Here is a 20,831-nt window from a genome sequence, read left to right on the forward strand (position 1 = left end):
GGATCTGTCCTAGGTTTCTGCCTTTTAACAGGCAGTTTTTCCTTGCCCTTGTCGCCAAGTGCTTGCTCATGGTGGTACTGTTGGGTCTCTGTAATTAATGTTAAAGAGTTCGGTCTAGACCTGCTCTATTTGAAAAGTGTCCTGAGATAACTTCTGTTATGAATTGGCGCTATACAAATAAAATTGAATTGAATTGAATTGAATTGATGAAAACAAAGACACAACACCATTGTTTATAATAACACTAAAACCATTTCATTGGATTCAACAAAATTGCTGGATGAATAATTAAGTAAAATGGATCAATGATAAGTGGAAGTTGGGACACAATGTTAAACTTCTCATTGTCCAAAAAAGGATTGGAAAAATAAATAGTAAGACTTCATGTTCAATTATGATGAATTAAAACACACATAATTCTTACTTACATTTGAACCTTTAAGTTGGTGCAGATGCCTCTGATGGCCCCCTCTCCACTGCCTCCCAGTCTTTCCACTGCCAGGAACAAGGAGTTCCACCTTGTAGCATTTGGGCGCAGCAGCTGGAGGGAGCAAGCATCTTCAACAGTTTCTGCTGCAAGGGTGGATCTTCCACATTTGTTCCAAAGTGCATTACACTTGCCAAATGTTGAACGGTACACTTTCTTGTACGCCTCATTGGATGTTGCTTTCATGGCATCAACTTTAGCTATTAGGTTGAGTAGGTGACAAGCACAGCGCTGGTGCTGTGGGAGCTGGAACTCTAAACCCTCATCTTCATTCAGGAGCGCTGACACGTCAACAAACTCCACTTCTTCATCCCCCTCTTGATCCTCTTCATCCTCTCCTGGTTGAGATGCATTACCAGGATCACCATCACTTCCGACTGCATTGTTGTTCTCATCTTCACCAAAATCTTGGAAAGCTTTTATGAAGTTGGAGCCGTTGTCGGTTGTTGTTCGCACAATCTTCCCCCGAATTTCAAACTCGGAGTGGATGTCATTCAGGGCGCTTGCCAACACATCAAATGTGTGCGAACCTCTCAGTTGTTTACAGGCTAGGGCTGCTGAGCATCTTTTGAGACTGTTGGGGTCAATCCAATGGCCAGTAACGCCAATGAAGCTCCGCCTTCTGGCAGACCAGCAGTCAGTAGTGGTGGCGATATGGTCGACTCCCCTCATGGCCTCAGGCATCATCAATCATGGAGCACAGGGTCAGCCGTGATATAATTTTTGCATTAGGCTGCAGTTCCTTCACAGAATCTCAAAATGGTTGTTGTTCAACAACATGGAATGGCTGGAGCCCTTGGACCACATACTTCAGGATAGCTTTGTCAATGGACCTCTGAGACACAGTCCTGGTGTTCACCAGTGTGGTCTGCCTAATGGTAGAGGTGTTGGGAGGAGTCTCAGGAGCCCTTTTTCTCTTTCTTGATGTCAGCTCTTCATATTTTTTGAGGTGGCCTACATGCTTTCTCTGAAACAGTGAGAGAAAGACATTTTATAAGCAAAACAACTTAAGCTACAGGGTTTAAAAGTTACTCAACAATAACAGTCAAATGACCATTATTTGATATTATCTTTACCTATTTGCAAGAATTATAAACACTCATGGAAGCCCAACCCTACCACCTAGTCACTAACACTATTAAGTTAACTCGGACTTAAATTCATTGCTGTTGTTAGTGTTGTGTAGCCTGTACTGTATTTGTGTTAACTGGTCGTTTGTCTCCTGTTTGTTACTAGCTTACCTACAAAAAAATTTCACCAACTCGTTGTGTGGCAATAAAAGCACTTTGACTTTGATCAATATGCAAGTCTACATTCACAATATATAACATTAGCCTGACAATAGCCGATAACAATTGAGTTCTGAGGTAATTAATTCAAAGCAAATCTCAAGTTTAATAAAATGCATGGTGTTTTTGAAGACGTGAGTAATCCTGAACGCTCCTCTGTAACCTCACATTAATGAGCCTACAGTGGTCTAAAAAAAAATAAAAAATTCCTCCACCGGTGTAACGCTAATTTACCTAAGGAAATATTAGGCTATACCAGAAACCGTTATTAACCATTTCAATATTATGGACATGTCTTCAAGAGTTTTGTGTTGAATTAACTCGGAGGAAAAATCATTGGTGTTGTTAAATATCTGCACATTGGCTAATCCGAAAGTTAACTAGCACACGTTAGCCAGGCTATCACGTTGGCCAGATATCTGAACAGGCTTATGATAACTAATACGTGTTAAATAACGTTGAAATTATGGCTTCATTGAATAAAAATTAATTTAATCTACCTCGATGTGCTTCTTCAGGTTGGACGGGGAGTTTTTGAATGCCAATATTTCAGTGACTCTCGGTAGACATAACAGGCACTTAATCCGATAGGAAGAATCTTTCACTCCAACGTAAGAAACTATTTCTTGCAAATACGGCCACGGGTGTGTAACGTTATCTTCGTTATCTTCGTCACCACCACGGAGTTCACCAAGTTCGCCACTGTAGTCGAGATGCTCCTCATCTGCTACCGGAGTGGTAACGTTAGCAGCAGAGCCTGCAGCAGGTGCTTCCATGATGGCATCAATAATGTGACATGCCCGGACAAGCGGGACTTCTTCTTCTTCGCGCTTGGCGGTTGACATGACAACAAACAGGCATTACGTCACCAACTCAAATTTCTTCTGATTTTAATTTGTAGTAACGAGTAACGAAGATGGTCAGGAGAAATGTATCGGAGTAAAAGTACACATTTTATTTAAGAAATGTAGTGGAGTAAAAGTGAAAGTTGTCAGAAATATAAATAATAGAAGTAAAAGTACACATATGTGAAATTTCTACTTAAGTACAGTAACGAAGTATTTGTACTTCGTTACATTACAACACTGGTGATGAGTAAAAATGTTGAAAGTAACTTTCTGTAAAATGAAGTTAGTTGCTTAGTTTTCAATTTCAGTTACCTGTATGAGCACCATGTCTTTCTCTTTCTGTATTTAAGTAAATAAAAATAAACTGTTTAATTTAGTTTTAGATTAGTATGAAATTATTATACAGCATTGTGAGTTTCTGTGAATCAGCATGAGGATGATTTAAACAGTCAGTACTCCCAGCAGTGAGGAGGAAACAGCATGATATGTTGAGGACAGCTACAGTTCACTGACTCTGTGTGTTTGCATATGTGTCCTTCCTCTCTGCTCCCAGCCTTTAACCCTGTAACACCCCTTGTTGTAAAATTACAACGTTACCTTTAGCCATTCTAAAAAACAATCTGTTATATTTTATCTTATGTTTTACCACATTTACATAGTCATTGGGTCCTATTGTTCAGTCTCACAATGCTATTGGATGGTACATTTGTTTATAAGTCCCGCCTTATGGCCATGAACTCACTCAACTTCTCAAGGTTTCTTTCGAACAACATCTCTTTGTTTCATTGGACTAAATTCATCAGATTCTAGTAAGTAAAATTTCTTTTACATTTTTTTTGGTTGTTATTACAATGTCCAGAGCATGTACATATGTAGTTATTGTGGAATAGATTCATCAAATTTCATTTAGAGCTTGTTATATATTTGTTGCAATTCTACAACACTGGGTGAGTGTGGTAGTCAAAATAGCAGGCTTGTTGCAGTGGGCCCAAACAGGTTGCATTCCCTCCACTACACCACTGCCTCTAACAAAGTATTTTCTTTATACATGGACAGTATACATTCTAACCTTGTGTTGTGTTCTGGTCAAATTTGACTGATTTAAAAGTTTTATCTCTAAAAAATGTAGTTAATTTGACCAGACTGACCTAAAATGCCATGACTTTGTCCACAAAGAGGATATCAACAGACAATTCAGTTCTGGGAAAGGTGAAAATGTTCCTGAATGTGGGGTGTGGATATAAGTGGGGGTATGCATGTTTTCCTTTTAGTATGATAATTAGAGAGCACAAAACGCAGTATTGTTATGTCAAGGCAGTATTGTTTGACTAAATGGCTGGTGATTGGGATGCAAATTTCTTTTAGCATGATAAGTAGAGAGCATAACAAGCTGTCAAGGCAGTATGAAAGTATCCTATCAAGGGGAAATTCAGCAGCATCAAGCAATATATGCAAGGCAAGCCAAACCCATGGGGATTCAAAGTGTGGGTGAGAACTGGAATCTCTGGCATGATGTGTGACGTCTACCAAGGCAATGTCAACGGAATACGAGCCAAATCTGAGCTTGGATTGTCAGTTGATGTTGTGATGAAGCTTGCTTCCACACATCCAGAAGGTCAGAACTAGAAAATGTATGCAGACAAGTACTTCACCTGTGTTCCATTATTAGTGAAACTCCTTGATCGGGGAATTCATTACGTGGGAACAGCCAGGCAGGTGCGCCTACCCTACTGTAACCTTGAAGACGAGAAGAGCTTGAAGAAAAAGGGGAGATGAAGCTATGACGTCAGAGTGGAGGGGAATCACAACATCTGTGCTGTCAAATGGTATGGCAACAGGGCCGTCACACATCCTTTGCTTGAACTGAACCTGTGCAGAAGATTCAACGCTGGGACAAAGCCACCAGAACCTACATTGAAGTTGAGAGGCCTTACATTGTTGGTGCCTACAACAAGTACATGGGAGGTATGGATTTGTTGGACTCATTTACAGCCAAATATAAGTTCCCCATCAAATCCCGTCGCTGGTACTGGTACATGTACATCTTCTGGCACACCATCATCCTCGCTGTGGTCAATGCATGGCTCCTCTACAAGCGGGACGGCAAAGCTCTCAAGATGTCTAGCAAAGAGACAATGAACAGGGAGACAGTTTCAGGCACAGCTAGCATCCCCTCTCATCCTGGTAAACACAACACTTCGAACTCCAAAGAGAGGACGACCATCTTCAGGCAAAGGGAGCCCAGCATCACAGACAGTGACATCAGAAAGCCCTCTGAATGCTCAGAAGAGACCATCCAAGAGATGTGCACACCTTACATTGGATGTACGCAAGGACCTAGTTGCACATTTCCCAGTGAAGACAGGGAGGGACGCTGCAGACACTGCAATAAAGGATACACCAACACCAATGCAGCAAGTGTGATGTTCGCCTTTGCTTTTCAGAGGACAAGAACTGTTTTTGGGACTTTCACTAACAATGAAAGTCAGTCATGAAAAGAAAAAAAGTAATGAAGAAGTTGCCAGAAAAAGATGGATTTTTATCCTGTTTAATAGTTTTTTTAATTAATGACTTCATAAAAATATGACTAATGTGTGATTATTATTCATGTTATATACCTTTATGGGGCTAAGTAAGCAATCAACCCTGCAAATTAACCCGTAGTTGTTCTGAATTGTTGTTCAGACAACATGAGTACAAATACAGAAATTCTGCTCCCACCTAAGCCCAATGTTGCAATATTACAACATTTCTCTATAAACTTACATAAACATTATTTTTTTTAAAACTCTTTAATTTCTGCATCAAAGGCCTACTATAACAACATCTGAAAGGTAAAATAATTTTTTTTAAAGGTTTTTCTATATTTGGGTCTTACAGGGTTAAATGTTGATATTTATAATGTGCTTCTGTTATTTGCAGTGTAGTTTGATATATTTCAGGTCATATGAGGACTGTGTCTGTGCTGATGTGCATGAGAGGTTTCTTAAAGGGAAGTGAAACAATGTGTGAGTGAGTGACTGCTGGAGCAGAAAAACCATCTGACAGAAACTCCTTAAAGGAGAAAATCAACTCTCACACAGTAAAGGTGTCCAAGTGGCTGCTGGTTGATTGACAGCTGTGTGGTCCCTGTCCTCTAATCTGATTGGTGTCTCCTAGGTGATGTCCGTCCCACCCTGACGGTGCTGCCCCCTCCAGTGAGGAGCTGCAGCAGGGGAAGGCCACGCTCATGTGCCTGGCCAACAAGGGCTTCCCCCTCAGACTGGAGTCTGTCCTGGAAGGTGGACGGCAGCAGCAGCAGCAGCAGCAGCTGGGAGCAGAGCAGGAGCCCCGGGGTGCTGAAGGACGGCCACTACAGCTGGAGCAGCACCCTGAGGCTCTCTGCAGACCAGTGGAGGAAGGTGGGCTCTGTGACCTGTGAGGCCACCCAGGGCTCCCAGACTCCGCTCTCAGAGACACTGAGGAGAGACCAGTGTTCCCAGTCCTGACCTGACTCACTGGGACTCTGCTACTGGTTTTACTCTGCTACTGCTCTCACTGTGCACTCTGTAACTATCTCTCTCTTTCATTTGACATGTTTCAGTCAGAATATTTACTAGCTTGTTGCAGTGTTTCAATATTATTTCACTGTTTCCAGATAATAAAGACGTGTTCATCAAATCAGTTGTTTTCATCTTTATTATTATCAAAGTGTCTTAATGATTTTCTCTTCATGGTGTCAGTGACTGGATTACATCCAGAAGAAAAATGTGTCAATGCAAAGAATATATATTATTCTTAAATCTCTAAAACCACAAAAGTATATAAAAAAGCATATCATCAACATAGAGAGATTTAAATGACTTTGATCAGTAAGTTCAACCCTGGGAATATTTACATACAGCTTTTACTGAACAGCTCAACTGTACAGACAAATGAGTTAAAGTTTTAAGTTTTAAAGTTGCTCTGTGTGTAATAATTGGTCCTCCCTGTTTAAATACATGAGGAGGTCAAAATATTAGAAACACCTGAATATAATGTAATCCAGTGCAACAACATCACTGACCTCAATGCAAGAACATATAATTATCACCTCTATGACAGTGTGAACAAGAAGTGAACATATTTATTCTTACGTATGAATTTCAGGTGCAATGAGTGTATGTCTGCTTCATCAATAATACAAAATGTCTTGGGTTAAAGAGGCACATTACTATTTAAAAGACTTGTTCAAATTAAAGATCATTTTAGTCATCCTTCAGTTTAATTAATCTGCATTTTTAGTGTTAATTTGACTGTTTCGTTGAGTACAACCTAGACTCTAAACTGCTCTAAATAAAGTCTGACCTGAGATAAATTGTGTTATAATTTGTCACTATACAAATCAAATTATTCTATACTACCACAAAATTTTCAGTGAAAAAAGAATTAACCTTCAGAAATTATGAGATGAAAAATTTCTTTCACACCAAAAAATGTTGTGTTTTTGTGTCATAATTCCTTCTTAAACTATTTATTTTCTGAATGAAGCTTTGCTCTAAAACTGTTATAGTAAACTGTAGATGTGTGATAAAACATTGTTTCAGTGATAATAAAATGATGTACTGAATTGTATGATAAATATTTTCACAATTAAAATCATACTGTCTTATACAATCATGAGTTTTCATTGTAGAGAAACCTCTGTTGTTTTAGTGTCAGTGCAGCTGTTGAGTCAGATCAGTTCCTCTCCAGCTGAGGGAGGTTTTTGTACGACGTTGTATCACTGTGTGAACGGGAAGCTGGCACCCTGCTGACAGTAGTAAACTCCTGAATCTTCAGCCTGAACTCCACTGATGGTCAGAGTGTAGTCAGAACCAGATCCACTTCCACTGAAACGACTTGAAACTCCAGACTGACGAGTTGTAGCTGAATAAATCAGGAGATTAGGAGCTTCTCCAGGTTTCTGAAAGTACCAGTGGAGCCAGCCACTAACACTTGAACTGGTTTTACATCTGATAGAGACAGTTTGTCCTGGAACAACAGACTGAGATCCAGGAGACTGAGTCAGGGTGATTTGTCCTGATGAACCTGAAAACATGAAACAGAGGAGAAGGGTTATTGAGACAAATCCAGCTTGGAGAAAGATGATCAACATCCAAACAGAATAGTATCATTTCTTTAACATGGAGAATAGATGGAAGAAGGTAAATGCTGCTTGTTTCAGTGTTTCTCCATCATAGCAGAACATCATTGTGGTGAACCTGGTTGCATCCTGAAGCAAAGTTTTCAGAAGAGAGTCTCACCCTGAACAAGGAGCCCCAGGGTGGCCAGCAGTAGAGTCAGTGACATCCTCATTGTGCTGCCGGCGTGTCAGTGGCTCTGAAAGGCCTGGACAGCCACTGATCAACACTGGCCTCTTAAAACATGTCTTTGGTGGGATTTTATTTTAGACTATTTCAAAAAAACATAAAAATAGACTTTGAATATCAATTATCAGCTAAACCTAATTGACAACCACAGTTGAATTGTTAAACAGACGGACTAAAAAAACACAAAAAGCTTCAGAAAAGTGTCAGCGTTATTTCTAACTGAGGTTAAAACACAATTTGTGCCATTTTAGAAGGTCAGACATTTGGAATCATTCCTAACATTTATCATTCACACTATTAAATGTTATTTTAACTGCAGTTAAAAATGCAGAATAAATGACTGAATTTTAAAAACCTTTGTACAGTACGAGTGTTGTTCTTTAATCTTTCCTGCAGTTCAAGCTGTTCACATTTCACTAATTAACTGGAACATTTAAAGAACAGTTCAGTAAAGCTGCCTTGAGTTCAACTTTAAGGTTAAACCAACAATAAAATTGAGTCTTTAAAGTGATTTAGATCAGCCCAGTGGAAATGTATATCTACTACAAATGTTCAGACACAGAAATTAAAACTTTAACTGATGATATGATATTTAATATTTGAGCAGAAACTTACTTCCAATCTCCAGTCTGGTTCCTCCACCAAAAGTCAACCACAGTGATACAAACTGATTGAGTCGTCGTACAAAAACCTCTCACTGTAGAGAGACACGGCTCTCTGACTTTGTCTGACAAAGTTTAAAATGCAAGTACTCAACTTTTCACTTTAATCTCAAAACTGAAATAAATGACTTCTGCTCTTCACCGAGGAATTGTAGTAATTACATTCATAATTTAATTTGGATTTTAAAACTCACAGTTTACTTTCTTTATACAAAGCTACTGGAGAAAAATAGAAATAAACATTTGATATTTCAATGGCTAGACAAAAAAGTACCTGCAGAACAGAACATTTTTTTATTTCAAAAAAATCTAAATTTGAACTTACTTCCAATCTCCACTCTGGTTCCTCCACCGAACGTGTACCACAGTGATACAAACTGATTGAGTCGTCGTACAAAAACCTCTCACTGTAGAGAGACACGGCTCTCTGACTTTGAACACAACAAAGTCAACATCAACAGTTCCTGTTTTTAAAAGAATGAACTATTTCATGTTCTATTTATCAAACAGTGCCACAATTGTTCAGAATGAATCACATTTTTACATATTTATTGTTCCATATGTCTGAAAGTAACATTGATCTCTCTAGCATTAAATTAAAGCAGACAGAAGACGTTCTGAAAGAAAATCATTGTGCAGTCATCAAGCCCATTCCACATTAAAATGATCACTGATACATTGTTAATCAATACTCTGATAAAGTGATTGATCCATTGAGAAACAGCATCATCAGAGTAATCCAAGTCCCTGTTGCAGTCAGTCAGAGCATTTCCATAGAGAGCCACTTTGCATCAGCAGCACCATGCTCCAGTGCTCTGGGAGAGTTTATAGTCCTGAGAGTTGAACACTGGATGACTGACAGCTGTCCTTCATGACAACAGAAGACACAGAAATCCTCCTCATCAAAAACATGACTTTGATCTCCGTCCTCATCTGGACTCTCCTCTGCTTCACTCAGGGTGAGGAAAATCAGTTTTCTGTGCTGTGAAAATCATTTGGAGTGTAGCTGAGTTTCACCTCACCATCTCATGTCCATTGTTTCTTCTCTCTCCTCAGGGTCTGTTGGACAGAATGTTGTTGTGACTCAGCCAGCAGCCAAATCGGTCCAACCGGGACAAACTGTTTCTATTGAATGTAAAGCCAGTAGACAAGTTACTCAGTACTCTGGTTCACAATACTACCTGGCCTGGTACCATCAGAAAACTGGAGAAGCTCCTAAACTTCTGATCTACCTGACATCAAGCAGAGAATCTGGAATCTCCTCCAGATTCAGTGGAAGTGGAGCAGGGAATGGAATTGACTTCACTCTGACCATCAGTGGAGTCCAGGCTGAAGATACAGGAGTTTACTATTGTCAGAGTCATCACTCTGTTAATAGTCAAGCTGTGTTCACACAGTGAAAAAGCATCGTACAAAAACCTCCCTCAGTCAGACTGAACAGAAACTGAACTGATTGCTGCAGCTGGAAGCTACTGCAGAGACTGATACAGTTCACTGAAGCAACCCAGACATGTTAACAGCATAATATATCTAACAGCCCTTATATTTGGCATAATTTCCAAATCACCTCTGTTAATTTCCACAGAACCAACAGGTGGATCAATAAAATGTATGTAGGTTTTTTAAGATGAAGCCTGGTTCCCCTGTTCTCCTGCAAACGTCACCCTGACCTCCATCTGGAAAAACTGACACAAGAGAGAGATCAAGATCATAAAGCTGGAAGAAAATTACAAACTCACATATTGAAAACATAAAATATGTGATCAGACATAGATCAATGCAGTTTCATCTGTAGTCCACAAAAGAAGAGACGTTCATTAACTTCAACCTCTGAACTTTAAACAGACATTCTTCAGACACTGATCCACAAACCTCAGACAGTTTTTCTGATCCTGAACAAACTGAAGGACAGTATTTTGTCATAAGTAGTCTGCAAAGGTTTTTGAACTTTAAGACAGCTAGGGTGGTTTTGAAGCACTACTTTAACTATCTTTACAAGTATCTAAAAGGTTTGTAACCAAACAATGCTGATTGTTTTTGGGACAGAATAGATTATATGAAGCAATGTTTGGATATGTAGTACATTAAGGTTGTCAGAGAACTGATTTTTGATATTTAGCACAGAGAGTTCCTCCAATAATGACAACTTCCTAACAATAATAATAATAATATTACATTTTATTTATAAGTAGATAAGATTATAAGTCCTTCCAATATTGACAACTTTATAACAATATTAATAATATTACATTTTATTTATATATACATATATATATTGTCATGTACTCAAAGACACTTCACATAAGTTAAAATACATAGGTTAAAAAGATCATCAAACAACCAGCAAAAAAATACAATCACACATTGAAGCAATTCTGAAAAGACTGGTTTTGATTAGTGATTTTAATGTGGATGAATCGGTACAGTCTCTGATGTGTTTGAGGATGGAGTTGGGGTGCAGCTATGGAGAAGGCTTGGTTTGGATGCTTGGTCCTGGGTGGTGGAGACAGGAGGTTGGCATCAGAAGAGCGGAGGCTTTGTGACAGAGTGCGGCAGTGGAGCAGGTCAGTGAGGTAGGAGGGGGCCTGGTTATAGAGGGCTTTGTGAGTGAGGAGAAGGACTTTAAATTGGATCTGTTGTGGGACAATGACACAGTGGAGGCTTTGGACAACAGGAGTGATATGTGGTTGAGGGAGCACATTGTATGGTGGTGTAAATGTTTGATCAGATATTTTTAGTAGTAGTAAATGTTGTGCGTACAGTATGAAATTCTACTTTCCATCTTACAACAGTAAGATATTTCACTGTGGAGGCACACATTCTGGACACCATTCAGAAAATGTGATATCTAATATCTAAGAATGTCTGTCTGGATTTTGAGAGCACTTGGAGATATACATGTTAACTGATTCTGCATATTTTGAAAAGATACAGAGTGATTTAAATAGACCATAGATTGCAGTATCAAACAATAGCAGCATGTAAAGTCTGAACAAAAGAGGACCTAGGATGAAGCCTTGTGGGATTATAGTTGATAGTAGCAGATGACTGTTAACCAAGTGAGACTACATCATCTCTTCCTGACAGTTAGGGACTGAACCAGTTTAACACTGTGACAGAGAGAGCAACATATTTCTGGAGTTGATGTAGATGTACAGCATACTGTAATTTACACTTCTAATGACAACTCTTAAATTATTAAGTTATATAATTGATAGTTTCTTATAATCCACATTTGATCTATTTTACGTTTTTATAACCTTAATAATGTTTGGTCCAGTGTTGTCAGTGATGAGTAAAAATGTTGAAAGTAACTTTCTGTAAAATGAAGTTAGTTGCTTAGTTTTCAATTTCAGTTACCTGTATGAGCACCATGTCTTTCTCTTTCTGTATTTAAGTAAATAAAAAATAAACTGTTTAATTTAGTTTTAGATTAGTATGAAATTATTATACAGCATTGTGAGTTTCTGTGAATCAGCATGAGGATGATTTAAACAGTCAGTACTCCCAGCAGTGAGGAGGAAACAGCATGATATGTTGAGGACAGCTACAGTTCACTGACTCTGTGTGTTTGCATATGTGTCCTTCCTCTCTGCTCCCAGCCTTTAAGAGGCCAGTGTTGATCAGTGGCTGTCCAGGCCTTTCAGAGCCACTGACACGCCGGCAGCACAATGATGATGTCACTGACTCTACTGCTGGCCACCCTGGGGCTCCTTGTTCAGGGTGAGACTCTCTTCTGAAAACTTTGCTTCAGGATGCAACCAGGTTCACCACAATGATGTTCTGCTATGATGGAGAAACAGTGAAACAAGCAGCATTTACCTTCTTCCATCTATTCTCCATGTTAAAGAAATGATACTCTTCTGTTTGGATGTTGATCATCTTTCTCCAAGCTGGATTTGTCTCAATAACCCTTCTCCTCTGTTTCATGTTTTCAGGTTCATCAGGACAAATCACCCTGACTCAGTCTCCTGGAACTCAGTCTGTTGTTCCAGGACAGACTGTCTCTATCAGATGTACAGCCAGTTCATATGCTAGTAACTACCTCCACTGGTACCTTCAGAAACCTGGAGAAGCTCCTAAACTCCTGATTAATTATGCTTCAACCCGTCAGTCTGGAGTTTCTGATCGTTTTAGTGGAAGTGGAAGTTCACCTTGGACAGAGTTCATTCTGACCATCAGTGGAGTTCAGGCTGAAGATTCAGGAGTTTACTACTGTCAGCAGAGTTACGACACACCGTTCACACAGTGATACAACGTCGTACAAAAACCTCCCTCAGCTGGAGAGGAACTGATCTGACTCAACAGCTGCACTGACACTAAAACAACAGAGGTTTCTCTACAATGAAAACTCATGATTGTATAAGACAGTATGATTTTAATTGTGAAAATATTTATCATTCAATTTAGTACATCATTTTATTATCACTGAAACAATGTTTTATCACACATCTACAGTTTACTTAAACAGTTTTAGAGCAAAGCTTCATTCAGAAAATAAATAGTTTAAGAAGGAATTATGACACAAAAACACAAAATTTTTTGGTGTGAAAGAAATTTTTCATCTCATAATTTCTGAAGGTTAATTCTTGTTTCACTGAAAATTCTGTGTTATTATAGAATAATTTGATTTGTATAGTGATAAATTATAACAGAATTTAACTCAAGGCAGACTTTATATAGAGAAGTTTAGAGTCTAGGCCGTACTTAACAAAACCTTTAAATTAACACTAAAAATGCAGATTAATAAAACTGAAGGATAAATAAATCTTTAATTTGAACAAATCTTTTAAATAGTAATGTGCCTCTTTAACCCAAGACATTTTGTATTATTGATGAAGCAGACATACACTCATTACAACTGTACATTAAAATGAAATCCATACGTAAGTATAAATAAAATAATGAATTACAAATCTGCTTCAATGATGCCGATAATGTTCACTTCCTGTTCACACTGTCATACAGGTGATAATTATATGTTCTTGCATTGACGTCAGTGATGTTGTTGCACTGGATTACATTATATTCAGGTGTTTCTAATATTTTGACCTCCTCATGTATTTAAACAGGGAGGACCAATTATTACACACAGAGCAACTTTAAAACTTAAAACTTTAACTCATTTGTCTGTACAGTTGAGCTGTTCAGTAAAAGCAGTATGTAAATATTCCCAGGGTTGAACTTACTGATCAAAGTCATTTTAAATCTCTCTATGTTGATGATATGCTTTTTTATATACTTTTGTGGTTTTAGAGATTTAAGAATAATATATATTCTTTGCATTGACTCAGTTTTTCACTGGATGTAATCCAGTCACTGACACCATGAAGAGAAAATCATTAAGACACTTTGATAATAATAAAGATGAAAACAAGTGATTTGATGAACACGTCTTTATTATCTGGAAACAGTGAAATAATATTGAAACACTGCAACAAGCTAGTAAATATTCTGACTGAAACATGTCAAATGAAAGAGAGAGATAGTTACAGAGTGCACAGTGAGAGCAGTAGCAGAGTAAAACCAGTAGCAGAGTCCCAGTGAGTCAGGTCAGGACTGGGAACACTGGTCTCTCCTCAGTGTCTCTGAGAGCGGAGTCTGGGAGCCCTGGGTGGCCTCACAGGTCACAGAGCCCACCTTCCTCCACTGGTCTGCAGAGAGCCTCAGGGTGCTGCTCCAGCTGTAGTGGCCGTCCTTCAGCACCCCGGGGCTCCTGCTCTGCTCCCAGCTGCTGCTGCTGCTGCTGCTGCTGCCGTCCACCTTCCAGGACAGACTCCAGTCTGAGGGGAAGCCCTTGTTGGCCAGGCACATGAGCGTGGCCTTCCCCTGCTGCAGCTCCTCACTGGAGGGGGGCAGCACCGTCAGGGTGGGACGGACATCACCTAGGAGACACCAATCAGATTAGAGGACAGGGACCACACAGCTGTCAATCAACCAGCAGACACTTGGACACCTTTACTGTGTGAGAGTTGATTTTCTCCTTTAAGGAGTTTCTGTCAGATGGTTTTTCTGCTCCAGCAGTCACTCACTCACACATTGTTTCACTTCCCTTTAAGAAACCTCTCATGCACATCAGCACAGACACAGTCCTCATATGACCTGAAATATATCAAACTACACTGCAAATAACAGAAGCACATTATAAATATCAACATTTAAAACATGTCTTTGGTGGGATTTTATTTTAGACTATTTGAAAAAAACATAAAAATAGACTTTGAATATCAATTATCAGCTAAAACTAATTGACAACCACAGTTGAATTGTTAAACAGACAGACTAAAAAACACAAAAAGCTTCAGAAAAGTGTCAGCGTTATTTCTAACTGAGGTTAAAACACAATTTGTGCCATTTTAGAAGATCAGACATTTGGAATCATTCCTAACATTTATCATTCACACTATTTTGTGTTATTTTAACTGCAGTTAAAAATACAGAATAAATGACTGAATTTTAAAAACATTTGTACAGTACGAGTGTTGTTCTTTAATCTTTCCTGCAGTTCAAGCTGTTCACATTTCACTAATTAACTGGAACATTTAAAGAACAGTTCAGTAAAGCTGCTTTGAGTTCAACTTTAAGGTCAAACCAACAATAAAATTGAGTCTTTAAAGTGATTTAGATCAGCCCAGTGGAAATTTATATCTACTACAAATGTTCAGACACAGAAATTAAAACTTTAACTGATGATACCATATTTAATATTTGAGCAGAAACTTACTTCCAATCTCCAGTCTGGTTCCTCCACCAAAAGTCAACCACAGTGATACAAACTGATTGAGTCGTCGTACAAAAACCTCTCACTGTAGAGAGACACGGCTCTCTGACTTTGTCTGACAAAGTTTAAACTGCAAGTACTCAACTTTTCACTTTAATCTAAAAACTGAAATACATGACTTCTGCTCTTCACCAAGGAATTGTAGTAATGACATTGATAATTTAACAATTTAATTGGTAACCGTTTACCTTCTTTGTACAAAACTAATGGAGAAAAATAGAATCAAACATTTGATATTTCAATGGCTGGACAAAAGTGTACCTGCAGAAAAGAAAATGTTGCTCATGAATTTATAAAATACATCAAAACTTGAACTTACTTCCAATCTCCAGTCTGGTTCCTCCACCGAACGTGTACCACAGTGATACAAACCGATTGAGTCGTCGTACAAAAACCTCTCACTGTAGAGAGACACGGCTCTCTGACTTTGAACACAACAAAGTCAACATCAACAGTTCCTGTTTTTAAAAGAATGAACTATTTCATGTTCTATTTATCAAACAGTGCCACAATTGTTCAGAATGAATCATATTTTTACATATTTATTGTTCCATATGTCTGAAAGTAACATTGATCTCTCTAGCATTAAATTAAAGCAGACAGAAGACTCTCCTCTGCTTCACTCAGGGTGAGGAAAATCAGTTTTCTGTGCTGTGAAAATCATTTGGAGTGTAGTTGAGTTTCACCTCACCATCTCATGTCCATTGTTTCTTCTCTCTCCTCAGGGTCTGTTGGACAGAATGTTGTTGTGACTCAGCCAGCAGCCAAATCAGTCCAACCGGGACAAACTGTTTCTATTGAATGTAAAGCCAGTACACAAGTTGCTCACAGGTCTGGTTCACAATACTACCTGGCCTGGTACCATCAGAAAACTGGAGAAGCTCCTAAACTTCTGATCTACATAACATCAGACAGATTTTCTGGAATCTCCTCCAGATTCAGTGGAAGTGGAGCAGGGAATGGAGTTGACTTCATTCTGACCATCAGTGGAGTCCAGGCTGAAGATACAGGAGTTTACTACTGTCAGAGTTATCATTATATCAACAGTCAAGCTGTGTTCACACAGTGAAAAAGCGTCGTACAAAAACCTCCCTCAGTCAGACTGAACAGAAACTGAACTGACTGCTGCAGCTGGAAGCTACTGCAGAGACTGATACAGTTCGCTGAAGCAACCCAGACATGTTAACAGCACAATATATCTAACAACCCTTATATTTGGCATCATTTCAAAATCACCTCTGTTAATAGAACCAACAGGTGGATCAATAAAATGTATGTAGGTTTTTTAAGATGAAGCCTGGTTCCCCTGTTCTCCTGCAAACGTCACCCTGACCTCCATCTGGAAAAACTGACATAAAAGAGAGAGATCAAGATCATAAAGCTGGAAGAAAATTACAAACTCACATATTGAAAACATAAAATATGTGATCAGACATAGATCAATGCAGTTTCATCTGTAGTCCACAAAAGAAGAGACGTTCATTAACTTCAACCTCTGAACTTTAAACAGACATTCTTCAGACACTGATCCACAAACCTCAGACAGTTTTTATGATCCTGAACAAACTGAAGGACAGTATTTTGTCATAAGTAGTCTGCAAAGGTTTTTGAACTTTAACACAGCTAAGGTGGTTTTGAAGCACTACTTTAACTATCTTTACAAGTATCTAAAAGGTTTGTAACCAAACAATGCTGATTGTTTTTGGGACAGAATAGATTATATGAAGCAATGTTTGGATATGTAGTACATTAAGGTTGTCAGAGAACTGATTTTGATATTTAGTACAGAAAGTTCCTCCAATAATGACAACTTTATAACAATATTAATAATATTACATTTTATTTATATATACATATATATTTTTTCATGTACTCAATGACACTTCACATAAGTTAAAATACATAGGTTAAAAAGATCATCAAACAACCAGCAAAAAAATACAATCACACATTGAAGCAATTCTGAAAAGGCTGGTTTTGATTAGTGATTTTAATGTGGATGAATCGGTACAGTCTCTGATGTGTTTGAGGATGGAGTTGGGGGTGCAGCTATGGAGAAGGCTTGGTTTGGATGCTTGGTCCTGGGTGGTGGAGACAGGAGGTTGGCATCAGAAGAGCGGAGGCTTTGTGACAGAGTGCGGCAGTGGAGCAGGTCAGTGAGGTAGGAGGGGGCCTGGTTATAGAGGGCTTTGTGAGTGAGGAGAAGGACTTTAAATTGGATCTGTTGTGGGACAATGACACAGTGGAGGCTTTGGACAACAGGAGTGATATGTGGTTGAGGGAGCACATTGCATGGTGGTGCGAATGTTTGATCAGATATTTTTAGTAGTAGTAAATGTTGTGCATACAGTATGAAATTCTACTTTCCATCTTACTGCAGTAAGATATTTCACTGCGGAGGAACACAATCTGGACGCCATTCAGAAAATGTGATATCTAATATCTAAGAATGTCTGTCTGGATTTTGGGAGCACTTGGAGATATACATGTTAACTGATTCTGCATATTTTGAAAAGATATAGAGTGATTTAAATAGACCATAGATTGCAGTATCAAACAATAGCAGCATGTAAAGTCTGAACAAAAGAGGACCTAGGATGAAGCCTTGTGGGATTATAGTTGATAGTAGCAGATGACTGTTAACCAAGTGAGACTACATCATCTCTTCCTGACAGTTAGGGACTGAACCAGTTTAACACTGTGACAGAGAGAGCAACATATTTCTGGAGTAGATGTAGATGTACAGCATACTGTAATTTAAACTTCTAATGACAACTCTTAAATTATTAAGTTATATAATTGATAGTTTCTTATAATCCACATTTGATCTATTTTACGTTTTTATAACCTTAATAATGTTTGGTCCAGTGTTGTCAGTGATGAGTAAAAATGTTGAAAGTAACTTTCTGTAAAATGAAGTTAGTTGCTTAGTTTTCAATTTCAGTTACCTGTATGAGCACCATGTCTTTCTCTTTCTGTATTTAAGTAAATAAAAAATAAACTGTTTAATTTAGTTTTAGATTAGTATGAAATTATTATACAGCATTGTGAGTTTCTGTGAATCAGCATGAGGATGATTTAAACAGTCAGTACTCCCAGCAGTGAGGAGGAAACAGCATGATATGTTGAGGACAGCTACAGTTCACTGACTCTGTGTGTTTGCATATGTGTCCTTCCTCTCTGCTCCCAGCCTTTAAGAGGCCAGTGTTGATCAGTGGCTGTCCAGGCCTTTCAGAGCCACTGACACGCCGGCAGCACAATGATGATGTCACTGACTCTACTGCTGGCCACCCTGGGGCTCCTTGTTCAGGGTGAGACTCTCTTCTGAAAACTTTGCTTCAGGATGCAAACAGGTTCACCACAATGATGTTCTGCTATGATGGAGAAACAGTGAAACAAGCAGCATTTACCTTCTTCCATCTATTCTCCATGTTAAAGAAATGATACTCTTCTGTTTGGATGTTGATCATCTTTCTCCAAGCTGGATTTGTCTCAATAACCCTTCTCCTCTGTTTCATGTTTTCAGGTTCATCAGGACAAATCACCCTGACTCAGTCTCCTGGATCTCAGTCTGTTGTTCCAGGACAGACTGTCTCTATCAGATGTAAAACCAGTACAAGTGTTAGTGGCTGGCTCCACTGGTACCTTCAGAAACCTGGAGAAGCTCCTAAACTCCTGATTTATTCAGCTACAACTCGTCAGTCTGGAGTTTCAAGTCGTTTTAGTGGAAGTGGATCTGGTTCTGACTACACTCTGACCATCAGTGGAGTTCAGGCTGAAGATTCAGGAGTTTACTACTGTCAGCAGAGTTACAGCTCGTTCACACAGTGATACAACGTCGTACAAAAACCTCCCTCAGCTGGAGAGGAACTGATCTGACTCAACAGCTGCACTGACACTAAAACAACAGAGGTTTCACAAAAAAACACCCCATCATTAATAATGATTGGCTTTGAACATTTTGCCACTAAATATTCAGTATTTAAAAAGTCATATTTTTAATGCTTTCAGGAAAACAGGGTGTGAAACAGTCTGCTGCACATCAGTGGTAACCTCTCTCGAAGTATGATTTCAATTCATCGATAAGTGAAATCCATGGAGTATGATAACACATAAACACTAAAACTATAATATTATATATTCATTTTATATCTTAACATTCATAGTCAAACATACTCATTGTTGAAATGAATTACATACAAATGTAGATAACATATTTTAATAATTTTGTGTGTTTTCTATTCTAACTAACAAATGTGTTTTATAACTAAAACAAAAAAAAGATGAATGAAGTATGTAAATCAATTTAATCAATTAATTTTGTCTTTTTATCATCTCTTTTATTTGTGTTTATGGTTCTTCAGCAGAAGCAGTATGTAAATAGCTGAAGGGGTAGAACAACAGATCACATTTATGATGTTTGTCCTTATGGTGACGATATTGTGCTTTTTATATCACATTAAGAGTTTATTTTTTAACTTATGTGGTTTTATTCAAAGAATAATTTGTGTCCTTTAGATACACCTAAAGCAATTACAATATTACAATGCTTACTATTAAGACTCTTTTTCAGAAGAGATGATTGAATGATTTATTGTTGAAATGTTCCTACATTGTTCCAAAGGTTTATTATTGCAGACAAATCTGTAATGATTATATCAGAAACAGTTGTACAGCAATGAAGGTATTCATATTGATTATGACAACATATAATGGACTTATACTACGCCCATCACTGTTTTGTACTAATCAAACAATAATGAGGAGTTTTATCAGAGTGTATAAACTCTTTTGATATACAGTATATATGGCTGTACATTACATAATATTAAACATTCTGGAGAAGTTTAAACATTTTTTCTCTGGATGTAATCCAGTCACTGACACCATGAAGAGAAAATCATTAAGACACTTTGATAATAATAAAGATGAAAACAACTGATTTGATGAACACGTCTTTATTATCTGGAAACAGTGAAATAATATTGAAACACTGCAACAAGCTAGTAAATATTCTGACTGAAACATGTCAAATGAAAGAGAGAGATAGTTACAGAGTGCACAGTGAGAGCAGTAGCAGAGTAAAACCAGTAGCAGAGTCCCAGTGAGTCAGGTCAGGACTGGGAACACTGGTCTCTCCTCAGTGTCTCTGAGAGTGGAGTCTGGGAGCCCTGGGTGGCCTCACAGGTCACAGAGCCCACCTTCCTCCACTGGTCTGCAGAGAGCCTCAGGGTGCTGCTCCAGCTGTAGTGGCCGTCCTTCAGCACCCCGGGGCTCCTGCTCTGCTCCCAGCTGCTGCTGCTGCTGCTGCTGCTGCCGTCCACCTTCCAGGACAGACTCCAGTCTGAGGGGAAGCCCTTGTTGGCCAGGCACATGAGCGTGGCCTTCCCCTGCTGCAGCTCCTCACTGGAGGGGGGCAGCACCGTCAGGGTGG

General features: G+C 38.7%; 4 gene segments (V, D, J or C); 2 read left to right on the top strand and 2 right to left on the bottom strand.

Annotated features, from left to right (window-relative positions):
- The window catches only part of LOC127358075 (Ig kappa chain V-III region MOPC 63-like), a 60,477-nt gene extending 52,458 nt beyond the window's left edge, over positions 1 to 8,019 (bottom strand). The window contains 2 exon segments of the V gene segment in view: positions 7,377 to 7,673; positions 7,889 to 8,019. Of these exon segments, the coding sequence occupies positions 7,377 to 7,673; positions 7,889 to 7,940 (349 nt within the window).
- Positions 8,020 to 12,085: 4,066 nt separating this feature from the next.
- Positions 12,086 to 14,046, top strand: LOC127358103 (immunoglobulin kappa variable 6D-21-like). The segment is given in 2 exon segments: positions 12,086 to 12,339; positions 12,555 to 14,046. Coding segments are annotated over 2 exon segments (366 nt in total).
- Positions 13,998 to 20,831, bottom strand: part of LOC127358289 (Ig kappa-b4 chain C region-like) — a 41,094-nt gene continuing 34,260 nt past the window's right edge. The window contains 1 exon segment of the C gene segment in view: positions 13,998 to 14,501. Within this exon segment, the coding sequence occupies positions 14,170 to 14,501 (332 nt within the window).
- On the top strand, positions 18,588 to 19,264 carry LOC127358109 (Ig kappa chain V region 3381-like). The segment is given in 2 exon segments: positions 18,588 to 18,708; positions 18,924 to 19,264. Coding segments are annotated over 2 exon segments (357 nt in total).

Source organism: Dicentrarchus labrax, unplaced genomic scaffold (assembly GCF_905237075.1).
Source record: "Dicentrarchus labrax unplaced genomic scaffold, dlabrax2021, whole genome shotgun sequence".
In the NCBI taxonomy this organism is placed as follows: Eukaryota; Metazoa; Chordata; class Actinopteri; family Moronidae; genus Dicentrarchus; species Dicentrarchus labrax.